The sequence below is a fragment of the Mesoplodon mirus genome (assembly GCF_964341445.2).
Source record: "Mesoplodon mirus genome assembly, chromosome: 6".
In the NCBI taxonomy this organism is placed as follows: Eukaryota; Metazoa; Chordata; class Mammalia; order Artiodactyla; family Ziphiidae; genus Mesoplodon; species Mesoplodon mirus.
Window position 1 is genome coordinate 75,140,386 of NC_138982.1, and position 12,485 is coordinate 75,152,870.

The following is a 12,485-nucleotide window of genomic DNA, read 5'->3' on the forward strand; positions in this document are numbered from 1 at the left end:
TGCTTCACTCTCACTGTGCTCGCCCTTCCTCACATGTTCAGTTCCTTCTGTTCTTCCATCCCCTCCCTCAGGCAACTTCTTGCCTCTCACTTCCCTAAGCACCACTTCCTCATCAGACCTTTCCTGGCCTGATTGTAGTCTCTGATCGCAAGCGCCCTTAGCCGTGGACTCCTTCATAGTAGTGATCATGTCAGTTTCCATTCATTTTTGCTATTCTTTGTTAATACCTGTCTTCTGTTTCCCTCCAGCTGCCCTCCCCCTTATTTTGCTCTCTGTTAAATTCTAAGGGCCTAGCACAGAGTCAGATTCTCAGTAAATGGCAGGTGTTTGTTAAAAGAGTAAATGAATGAACAAATTAAAATATTCTTATGATTTATATAACTAACAACCCATCTGAGTTGGTAAATATCTGTAACATTTGCTTAAAAAGAAAATAGGATTAAAATTTAATGATTTCATAATTTTAAGTTGATATAGAGTCTAGTAAGCATAAATACAGTTAGCATCACTGCCTTTGGCCAAGAATTTACTGGGCTGTGGCCTCCCTCTGTTGTGGAAACCGGTCCTTATCGTGGATGGCCATCCAGCCTCTGCCACCACCCACAGCATCTGGCACTCTTCATTCTAAGTCCTGAAGTTGGTCTGCTGTAAACTCACCCTTTGGGTTTGGGGTTGCCCTCTTGCCCTTCATATATGTAGAGAGTTATCTTATCCTTTACTAAATGAAATATAGTCTCACTTCCTTCTGTTGAGATTTTTGAGCTCTTTTGGGCCCATGTAATGCTCCTGAGGGATTTTATGTAAAGTGTGTTCCAACATAGACCCTATTTATATACCAACTACCAAAGGGTAACTTTTAAAAAAGACTTTTATGAGTAAGGCTCTTGTACCGGAGGTGGCAGTTTCCAATATATTAATGATATGTTTAATAATAGAAGTATGTCTAATAGAAGAATTACTGCAAATCTAGCTTTACTAACCTTAATAATTTATTGAGCTCATTATATTATTGAGTATGTGCGTATAAATATTAAACAGTTTTGGGAGAAAATAGCTATTTCAGTGTTTATTACTAGTGGGTCAAATGCTGTATTAATGGATGTAATCCTCAAACAACTGTAGGCACTATCCTCATATTATATGTGAAGAAACTGATGTACGTGAATCTTAGAAATAAAAGGTTTTCTTAATCTTATTGTCACTGCAGGCAGTGTAAACATATTTGATCCTTCTTAATGATCTCAGAAGATAAAATAAACATGTCAAGAAAGGTAATCTGTTTCCAATTTCCTCAGAATTTTTGGTCACTAGTATCTTCTCATTAAAAGAAAAATACTTTATGCTCTTTTCTTTAAAATACTTAAATATTTAAAAATGCCTTTGTAATAGATGAGATTAGAAAATGTGTATATGATTATTCCAGAACTTGGACGCATTGGGAACCCCTTTTTTTTTCTTCCATAGCTATTTACTGTTTTTTTTTGGAGTAAGTACAAAGTTTTTTTTTTTTTTTTTTTTTTTAATGGATACAGGTCTCTATAATAATAATTTAATAATAATAGAAACTTAAATTATTATTTTTCTGACCTTATTTGTTGTCTTAAAGAAGTGCTGCCTCAAAAACAATTTTTAGGGAAGTATTTTATCCTAAATATGTTGATTATCCAAGGTTGAAAACATTTCACTTGAAAGCTTAAAGATTTGTATCTTGGCAATAAGATGATCACTTCACTTTCAGTATTGTTTACATCAGTGGATGTGTGGCAGCTGAAATGTTTTCTTCTCTAAAGTTTCATCGTGGAGCTTTTGTCTCCCTTTCTCATACTTTTTCAAAACTTTTTGTCTATAAAGATTCAAGTCTGGGGATTTATTTCTAGAAATGTGTTAAACACTTTTCTGTAGATATTTGCTTATGAAGCTGCATCAAGTAGGTGCTATGGTTACAACCATCATCTCTGTGACTCACTCTGCTTGTTCACAACCCCTTCACTCACCTGTGTGTCCTGTGCTTGTCTGGTTTCTCTGCTTTCTGTTTCCCCTCGTTCTGTTTCCCCTCGTTTGAGAATGGGTTTGTAAGTCTGATGTTCTGTCATGGTGCTTCTGTAGAGTAGCCTGGTGTCGTTTCTGGATAGTGAGCTGGTCAACAGGAGTAGTTAAAATGGAGCGAGCTTAGCTGTTCCTTGTCCCTCGTGTTAAACATAATGAGTTTAGAGGATTATGACTCCATGTAATCATTGGGATCTGCTAGACAGGACATCTGTTTTACTTTTTACTCATTACACTGGTGTAGAAATAGCATCTTTTTTTTTTTTTTAATGTGAAAATTATTTTGTGTTCTAGCTAGCACTGGTGACTTAATTTTTGAAATGTGCTTTCTGGAGTAGCACCTGGTTAGTATAAAATTATCTTAATAGGACTGGATACTCATTATTAGTCTGAAAATATTTGTTTTCTAACTGTGAAAAAAGGTTTCTGGGAACGTTTGAATTTTCATTTATTCTAGACCGCATTAGAATTGTTTAGTATATTCAAATATTTTTCCTTTGGTTTTATTTCCTAGGTTGCACGTTTTCAAAAAATTCCTAATGCTGAAAATGAGACAATGATTCCTGTATTGACATCAAAAAAAGCAAGTGAATTACCAGTCAGTGAAGTTGCAAGCATTCTCCAAGTAAGTGCTTGGTGGGGAGGAAGGGAGTGGATAGTAGAATGAGTCACTTAGACTCTATAGATAAGTGCTATCTGGCAGAATTTTCTGTAATGACAGAAATATTTTGTTCTGCACTGTCCAGTGCAGTAGCCACTAGTTAAACATGACAATTGAGGATTTAAAGTACAGATAGTTTAGGGGAGGAACTGAAATTAATTTAATTTAGTTTTTATTCATTGAAATTTAAATAGGTGCATGAGGCTAGTGGTTACCTGATTGGACAGTGCAACTCTAGATCGTTAGTATTGCTAGGGACTATTTGTGCTGTGTGAGGATTAGTTGGATTAGGAAAATAATTTAATTATTAACATAAGTAGAGTTAGGAGTTTATCTTTTTTTAATGTGTTTTCTAATGTAAAAGCTAAGTGCAAGTTCAGAACTGCAAATAAACTTTGGTTATGTAATTTAACCTCTTCCTAGTTTTAAAAAAGCACAGTCTAATGAAACATGGGGAAAAGAATATTTAAAATTCTTCCTTCAGAATTCACATATTTTAACAACGGCATTAAAAACATCGGGTATCCTTTTTTTGAGGTTTTTTTTGGGGGGCGAGTTGTATTTATACTCTGTTTTAAAACCACTTACTCTAAATATATTTGTGTCACAAGACTCTATTAGTGAACTCTATTATAAAGCTTTTGGCCAGAGAAACTTAATTATTTTAGAGATGCAAGTAATTTATTCTTTAATGATAGTTAAAATAATAAATCATGAGAGGCAGTGACTGAAGAATGTAGGTGGTGTTCATAGGGCATAAAATATCCCAAGAACCAGTTCATGTTAACTTCATTATTTTGAGTAATTTAGGAACCACAGATTTTCTGCTTGGAATAAATACACAGTCCAAGAACAAAAGGTAACACCAATCTCAGAATTTTGATAGACTCAGAGAACAAGAAAGATGCATGATCTTTTGGAGAAACTAATTTTAGAAAACAACAAGACAACAGTGAAAATGAAGAAAACTAGTTAAAATGTACTGGTATTTTGCTTTCTGTACATCCTGACTGGTTTGTGTTATTTCTCTTTCTCCAAAGAAAATCATAATTTTTTTGTTTATTAAACTCTATCTTGTTGCTTACATTAAAAATTTTTTTACTGAGGTATAATTTATATAAAATACAGTGTACTCATATTAAATATACAGTTTGCATTTTGACAGATGTAACCATCACCACAATTAAGATGTAGAAAATTTTCATGACTCCAAAAAGCTTCCACATGTTTTTTGCAGCCAATCCCTCCCAGTGCTCTGGCCCCAGGCAACCACTGATATGCTTTCTGTCCCCATAGATTAGCTTTGACTGTCATAGAAGTTCCTGTAAGTGTGATCATATGTATGTACTTTTTTTGTGTTTTCTTTTTTTTTTCTCTGCTAATATTCTCAATGACTTTTATGGGTAAAATCTCATAGGCTGATCTTCAGAATGGTCTAAACAAATGTGAAGTAAGTCATCGGAGAGCCTTCCATGGCTGGAATGAGTTTGATATCAGTGAAGATGAGCCACTATGGAAGAAGTATATTTCTCAGGTGAGATATTTTTATTTTCTCCTGCTGTGTAACTTACATGTATTTTTGTAAATGTAGTTGTTTACTTTTGTGAAATTATTTATGGAGAAAGGAAATAATTTTTAAAAATGTTTTTTACCTAAATTTTTTCATTTGTTAGAGTTTATTGTTACATTGGAATTTCTATGATTTTAGTTTACAAATCTTTAAGGACATATTACATGGAGGTGATACTATTAACAGTAGTTTCCTTTGCAGGTGTCTTAACTTAAATATTTTTTATTATAGAAATGCTAATTTTTTTTAAAGTAATATGGCTAGCTTAGTTAATTAGTAAAAGTTAGGTCATTTGACTGCCTGGGTACAAGTTCCACCTTTATTTCTTACTAGCTCTGTGCTCTTTATTATCCTCTGAGCCTTATCTATAAAATGGGGATAATAATCTTAGGAGATAGTAAGCTATCAATAGATGATAGCTATTTTTAATTATATTTTATTAATGTCCTAATCTTTTCAGAAAGATTTACTGTAGGATTTTTCTTATCTTTATGACAAGTATATTAGTGAAAAGCTAAAAAACTCTTATGGCCAGTTTTCAAGTAGTAGGATTAGTTTGCCAAACAAATAAATTTTTTTTTTTTTTTTTTTCGCGGTATGCAGGCCTCTCACTGTTGTGGCCTCTTCCCGTTACGGAGCACAGGCTCCGGACACGCAGGCTCAGTGGCCATGGCTCACGGGCCCAGCCACTCCGCGGCATGTGGGATCTTCCCGGACCGGGGCACAAACCCATGTCCCCTGCATTGGCAGGTGGACTCTCAACCACTGCGCCACCAGGGAAGCCCTGGAATATTTTTTATATGTATATTTGTATTCTCACATTTACCACATTTCCACATTACCTTAAACTTCAGAAGTTTACTCTGGATTTATAAATTACAGTGATTTGACTTATCACTAGGCAATATGATTTTTAATGTTTTGCTTTCTTGATCCTGTTTCAAAGCTAGAGTACCTGCATCATGAGATTGCTGTGAGAATGAAATGAAATAGTGCCTGTAATGTAGTTAAGTGCAAGCAGTAATTAACAGTAAATATCAGTTGTTAATCATAAAGCACTGGACGACTCCTCACTCCTCTACAGAGAACACTGAATTTGTTGTTCTGCAAACATTTGGAGCCTACCATCTATCAGGTGGTTTCCTTAGTACCACAGCACAGCTGTTTTAGGGTGAAATAAAATGATCATGGGCCTTGCTCTCAAAGTGTGGTGATAGCAGCTAATGTTTGAGGTGTTTGTAGTTTACACAGTGATTTAATATATATTCTTGGTTAATCCTTTCCACAGTTTTTGGTACAAGGTAGGGAAGCACCCCCAGGGCTTAAAAAATTAAGGTCACACAAAATTGGAGCTGGATTCAAACCCAGGTACTCTGGCTCAGTTTGTGTGTAGTTTGTCAACCCTGAGCCACATTGTGGTTGCACTTTTATTTTGCTGGAGCAGTGACTTTCAATCCTCTGTGCATTAGAATCACTTGGGGGGTGCTTTAAAAATGCTGAAGCCTGGGCCCTGTGCCCAGAGATTCTGATTTGATTGCTCTGGTGTGAACCTGGGCATTTGTTGGAAACTCTTCACATGATTCTGATGTGAAGCAGGGTTGCAACCACTGTGCCAAGGAACGGAGCCATAAAGAGTGGGAGGTGGTGGCGTCTAACTTCAGAGTTATGATATCCAGGGGCTGAGGCTCTCTGCTAGGATGGATTCTTTGCAAAGTTACTTTGCAACATTGGCGGCATTTGGCACTGTTTCATCAGAGGAAGGCACTCTGGCAGCAGAGCTCTGACGTTTAACTAGGATGTCCAACTGGAAGAATTTGGGGTGGCTCTGGTGCTTGGTCATTTAAGAGCTGCCTGATTGAGTTGGTGCTGTGGTTTGTTTCTTTAGATACTTTTGTCTCTGCTAGCTAGATGTCAGGAAAACCAGTGTTGGGAAAATCTTCAGCTTCTTCTGTGGTGAGGACCTTACTGTCTGCTCTTAGCTGCCCAGCCCCTCCCCTGGTGGGGAGTGGTTATTCCTGTGGTGGGTGGGTCAACCACAGAATTGTAATCTACACCCACTTACTTATAGTATAGGAATGCTGAGGAATGTTTGGAATTTATAATTTAGGTGTTCTACCCAGTGCTTAATGTAAACCTTTAGCTTAAAAGTTATTTTCCATTTATTCTAGCCCAGGTAGAAATTCAGAACAGCTTATAGTATACTAAAAATACATGTGTACTCTAAGGAATTGGTAAATTCTTAGTTTTAAGTAATAATGCCCTGATAGTTGTTTTTTTTAGGCTTTTGCTGTGCTGGTACACAACTGTCTTTCATACAAAACTGTTGAATTGCTGTTTCTTTTTCACTTTCAGTTTAAAAATCCCCTTATTATGCTGCTTCTGGCTTCTGCAGTCATCAGTGTTTTAATGCATCAGTTTGATGATGCTGTCAGTATCACTGTGGTAAGAAAAAATATATATTTTTAAACATTGTTAATCATATAAATGAGGATTGGCTTTTATTGAAGATGAATTGAGACATGCCTTAATGCTTCTTCAGGTTTTTTTTGTTAAAATCCAAATTCTGGTTTTAGTTGCAGTGATCTCAAGTAATATTCAAGGGTCTGTGATTGGCACCCTAGAATTATTTAACAGTACGATAATTTCACAGATATGAAATATTTTATAATAATTTTCCATTTAAATATTTATTTTACTTTCCAGTTGAGAATACATTTGAGTAACCGTGAACTGAAGCCTGACATTTTAAAAATTAAAAGTATTATTTAACAGTGTATTCTGTATTTTAATCTTTCCAGTTAGGTTATTCTGGCTTTCATCTTTTTTTTTTTTTCCTTGCCCTTCTGTTTCATTGTAGTATAAAAATTTATAGTAAGTATAAGCATTGATTAAAGCAAGTGTGTTAGGCTTAAGAACACAGTAGAAATGAACGTGATTAGCTGTGATTCACCAGCTCTTGCTGTGGACTCCCAGGAGTCTCTGAGATTCTTTTAAGGGAGCATATGAGGTCAAAACTACTTTCATAAAACTAAAAACATTATTTGTCTTTTTGCTATAGACATTTGCATCAGTGGTGCAAAAGTGATGGTGGGTAAAGCTGTTAGAGCTTCAGCTTGAATCAAAATAATGGCAACAAACTGTCTAGTAGTCATTGTTTTCTTTCACTGTTTCTCTTAGCAGTGTTTTTGATAAAACAGTAAAAATTAATTTTATTAAGTCTTGATCCTTAAATATATACCTTTTTAATGTTCTGTGTGATGAAATGGGAAGTATGCATTGAAGTATGATGGTTGTCTCAAGGAAAGGCTGTGTGCTGGGCTGAACTAGCCTTTTACTCGAAAGAATGACTGATAGACAAACTATGGTTATTAAGACTTGGATAACTGGCATACTTTTTTTGAAAGTGAGTGACATGAGCCTCTCACTACAAGAAAAACAACTGACAGAATTTGTTGCCAATGGTAAAATTCAAGCTTTCAGTGATAATTAGAATTTTGCAAAAATTTTATGCATTATTTTATGCTGGACAGCTTCCCAGTATTTAAGACCTTATTCTAATGAGATCAGTAGTGAATGTGATTTTTTTTAACTAGTATGAAATGTGTCAACACTTGAAAGATTTGAATAACCAAGTGAATCAATCTTTTCTAAATGACCAGTGCATGATGATACAAAATATTTGATGACAAAAGAGCCATTCAACATGCAAAAGAGATCAGTAGATTTTAATATAACAGATTATGAAAAGTTCATTGATATAGTTTTAGGTTCTATATTGCAAATTACTTTTAAAGTAACAGTTGTCTAATTTTTGTGTAGTAGCTAAGAATCATATCCACAATCATCTGAAAAGGCTTTTAAAATACTCCTCCCTTTTTCAACAGTATCTGAATGAGGCTGAATTCTGTTCATATACTTTAGCCTAATCAACACATATCAATAGATTGAATGCAGAAGCAGATACGAGAATCTGGCTTTGTATTAAAGCAGACGTTAAAGATAGAAAAATTGAAAACACTGCCACTTTTCCCACAATTTTTGGGGGGGAATATATTTTTCATAAAAAATGTATGTGTTAACATGTAATGGGCTTACTTTTTTTTAGATAATAAGTAGAAATTAAAACTGAGTGATTGAAAAAGTATTTAATATGGTAAATATCAATAGCTGGAAGTCACATAAACAAAAGCTGGTCATCCGTTTGTAAGAGCATAAAGGGATCCTGAGATCAAAGAGTTTGAGAAGCCTTCCTGGGGAGGCAGGTCCCTGTCAGTTGTCCGTTTTTCCCCACAGGCCTCAAGGCGGAGTTATGATTCCTTCCCTGGCTGTTTCGTGCTTAGTGTCTGGTTTTTTGGGGCTGCAGATAGAGTCAGAAAAATAAGATATGATTAACAGTTATTACAATGTCTTATTTAAAAAGGTTGTTTGTTTTGTTTAGGCAATACTTATCGTCGTTACGGTCGCCTTTGTTCAGGTGAGTAAGTAGCCGATTTTGATGACATAAAAATGGTATTTTAGTTAATTGCTTAAAAAAATCAAGGTGGCTTATGTTAAAATGTATAGTTAATGGGTATGTTGGTCAGAACAATTTATTCTTTGTTTTTGAAATAATTTCAAAAGCAATAACTCTCCAAGGAAGTTTGTGGAACCAACTTGACTGCTTTGGTTTAGGCAGTGGCATGAAGAAAATCTAGTTTTTTATTTGATGATGTTAAAGATAACCGAAGCAGGTGGAAACAAAAAGTACAGTAATAGAAATAAAATCCAGCAGTAGGCTTTTAAATTTTTTCCAGTTAAAAAATTGGGCCAGAGTTCAAATTCCTCATTCCTCAGTAGAAGGGATGTTCTGATCTGGATTGAACTCCCTGTTCAGCATAGACATTGAAACAGTAAAGAAGATATATAAAAAGGAACCCCCTTTAAAAAATTAATGTGAATAATGTGGAGATAATGTCTGGATTTCTGTTGACAAGTATAGATATAAATAAAAACGTGGGCTTAGTTTTATGTTTATTTAAATATCTGATAACTTCTTCAGGTTTTAGAACAGTGTTGGCAGGTGTCATTTGATTAGCTGAAAGTTTTAAAGCATGGTTAATAAGACTAGAAGAATTATTCTAGTTTAGGGAAAAATTAATATGTCATTTGAAATTCATGTTAATTTGAATCTTAAGACTATATTTTAAGTGGCTGTGGTTATTTTCACATCTGTGATTTAATCCTTGGGTATTTCCTGTCATCATCCAGTTTTCCTGTGGTAATCTCTAATTTAGTAATTTGTTTTATAGTCACCCAGTGTAGAAAAGCCGGTTTTAATCAGATTATCTGCAGCAAGTTTGTGAGTTGCATCAGTACATCATCAGGGATCCTGTATCTAGGGAATCCTTTTGCTTAGAACAGATAAAAGTTGCCTTAGGGCAGGTGGCGGGCTTAGTTTAGCAGAGGTTATTCCAGGCTGAGCCTCATTGGACACAGCTATTCATTTGGTCATGTGGGTGGTACGACGCACTGGACCAGTAACTGGAACCCTTTTGCATCTTTAATAATGCTACAGATGTATGGAGTGGCTTGCTTCAGAAGTATTCTTACAGTATTATCACTTTGTATGGAAGACGTTAGTAGCTTGGTAATAGCTCCTACTCAGAAAAAATCCCACAAAATTTCTATTTTAACGTACTCAGTGTGGACTTTTACACAAAGATAGTGTGTTACACACCTTAAATGTAGTGGCTGAAACCATCTGCCAGATATCTTTATGATAGGTTCATTTGATAGGTTCATTATTTATATTTGTGTTTTTACCTGTGTTTTAGGAGGAGGATGCTTTTTATTATTTACATCTGCCTTCCCCCCTTTCTAATCTCAATTTCCCATCCTCATTGTACACCCTTGCAGTCATAAAAATAGCTAATTGTTTTGTATAGTCATATATTGATGCCACCTTACAATAAATTTAAAATTTAACTTTTAGGTGTTCATTTGAGATGGCTGTCAAGTTTGTGTTGAAGGATCATTTTGATATAGAGGTATCTTTTTAGTTGTAGGGAGTAAAGGCTAAGAAGTCTGAATAGGGAGGTAAAGATTGGGCAGCTTCTATGTCATTTATTAGTAGGATCTAGGAGTAGTGAGTGTTTTCTAGCCTTTCATGGAATTTTTGGGTAAAACTTCCAAATTCCTTAATATCCTTGGTATGATTGGGGGAGGGGTGTCTTTGTAATTTTTTTAAAATTGAAGTATAGTTGAGATGCAGTATTGTTTGAGGTGCAGTGTACAGTGATTTGATATTTGCATGCCTTATGAAATGATCACCATAAGCCTAGTAACCGTCTGTCCCCATACAGGATTATTGTAAGGTTCCTGATGCTGTATATTACCCTGGGTGTCTTGTGATTTTTATAGTTACAGATTTACCTTACTTTCACATTTGTTCCTCTTGCCTAAGTAGTAAAGGCAGACTTAGCTCTAAGTTATTCATATACAGCTTTGCATTTTCTATTTGAAAACGTTTGTGATGGGTATGCAGTTTTGATTAGTGCTAGCACTGCAGTCATTTCAAAACACCCCCCGACTTTCACTCCCACTACTCTCCCTACCCCTTCTTCTCCCTTTTTTTTTTTTTTTTTTTTGCGGTACGCGGGCCTCTCACTGTTGTGGCCTCTCCCGTTGTGGAGCACAGGCTCCGGATGCACAGGCTCAGCGGCCATGGCTCACGGGCCTAGCGGCTCCGTGGCATGTGGGATCTTCCTGGACCGGGACACAAACCCGTGTCCCCTGCATCGGCAGGCGGACCCCCAACCACTGCGCCACCAGGGAAGCCCTCTTCTCCCTTTTTAACCTTAGATCAAAAGATTGGTGTACTTAGTGCAGACATGAGACAAAAATAGCAGTGATGTTGTGTGAAGCGCAAGACAGCCCACATTACTGAGGTGAAGGATGTCTCTGACTCTCAGCTGTGATTGTATGGTTGGAGGAAGGCTGGAGCCTCACAGAGTTAGGGCCCCTGAGAATTTCCCCTTCCAGGTAATTCAGTCATGGGAAAGGTTTCTGTCCAGGGTAGGGCAGCCACATCTCTCTCCTTGTTTAACATACCACAAACCTTTACAGTTGCCTTGGGCTTGAATCCTCAACGCCAGTGTTGTTTGCAGTTAATTGTCTTTGACTTCCTTGGTCATTAAACACTAAAAGTAAAGTGATCTTAATTATGAGGCTCAATGATCTTAACTTTTAATGACTGAAAACTCTACTCTTTGGACACACTAATCAGTTTTCTTCACTTTCTTATAAGTAACTTGACCTTAGGTTTGCACATTGAATATTGAAATATAAAATTGAGGGACTTCCCTGGTGGCCCAGTGGTTAAGACTCGCACTTGCAATGCAGGGGATGTGGGTTCAATCCCTGGTTGGGGCACTAAGATCCCACATACTGCGTGGTGCGGCCCCCCCCAAAATAAATAAATAAATAAATAAATATATATATATATATATATACACATATATATACATATATATAAAATTGAGAATACTTAATTATCAAAAATTGGTCACTATATATTTAAGCTAAGGGACAAGCTTTTATGGGTAGGAATATAAATGCAAGTAAAGAAAAAGATAAAAATTGGGAGAAATGTTAAAATAATGATTGGGGTCAATATTTAGTTAAGTCTAACATAGTATATGTTCTTAAGAATGTACATATTTGCATTTCTTTATAAATATTTTTTCTTAATTTTTTTTTAATAGGAATATCGTTCAGAAAAATCTCTTGAAGAACTGAGTAAACTTATGCCACCAGAATGCCATTGGTATGATCCTCGTTTCTGATATGGATTTCTACTCTTAAAAGTAGAAATTAAATGTGACTAGTACAGTGTACATTGTGGCCCAATATTTGTTTAAACATAAGGTAGAAACCATTAATCTGACATGAAAAATTCATGCCCTATTCAGTATAGCAAATAGTACTATTAAAACTTCCGTTACTTCTAATTTTGAGATTCTTGAGACATGGATTTATTCAACAGTTACTTTCTGTGTGTGACTATGTGCCAAGCACTGTTGTGGGTGCAGTGATGTATAATCAGACCCTGGTGATTGAGAAGGTTGCTACAATTTTCGCATTTTACATTTGAGCAACTGGATAGCTTTTCCAGTGCTTTGTTTGTTTGTTTTTTAAATTCATCTGAGCATCTTAATTACCGAGAGCACA

At 35.7% G+C, this 12,485-nt stretch overlaps 1 protein-coding gene across 5 annotated transcripts in view; it reads left to right on the forward strand.

Moving 5' to 3' along the window:
* Positions 1–12,485, forward strand: part of ATP2C1 (ATPase secretory pathway Ca2+ transporting 1) — a 124,903-nt gene that overhangs the window by 51,074 nt on the left and 61,344 nt on the right. For 3 of the 5 annotated variants that reach the window (XM_082625185.1, XM_082625189.1, XM_082625188.1), the window contains 5 exons: positions 2,561–2,671; positions 4,125–4,241; positions 6,630–6,719; positions 8,716–8,751; positions 12,020–12,081. In XM_082625185.1, coding sequence (XP_082481311.1) covers positions 2,561–2,671; positions 4,125–4,241; positions 6,630–6,719; positions 8,716–8,751; positions 12,020–12,081 — 416 coding nt within the window. Of the gene's footprint in view, positions 1–1,207; positions 1,272–2,560; positions 2,672–4,124; positions 4,242–6,629; positions 6,720–8,715; positions 8,752–12,019; positions 12,082–12,485 lie in introns of all 5 variants that reach the window. The other 2 variants (XM_082625186.1, XM_082625187.1) reach the window with 1 other exon arrangement.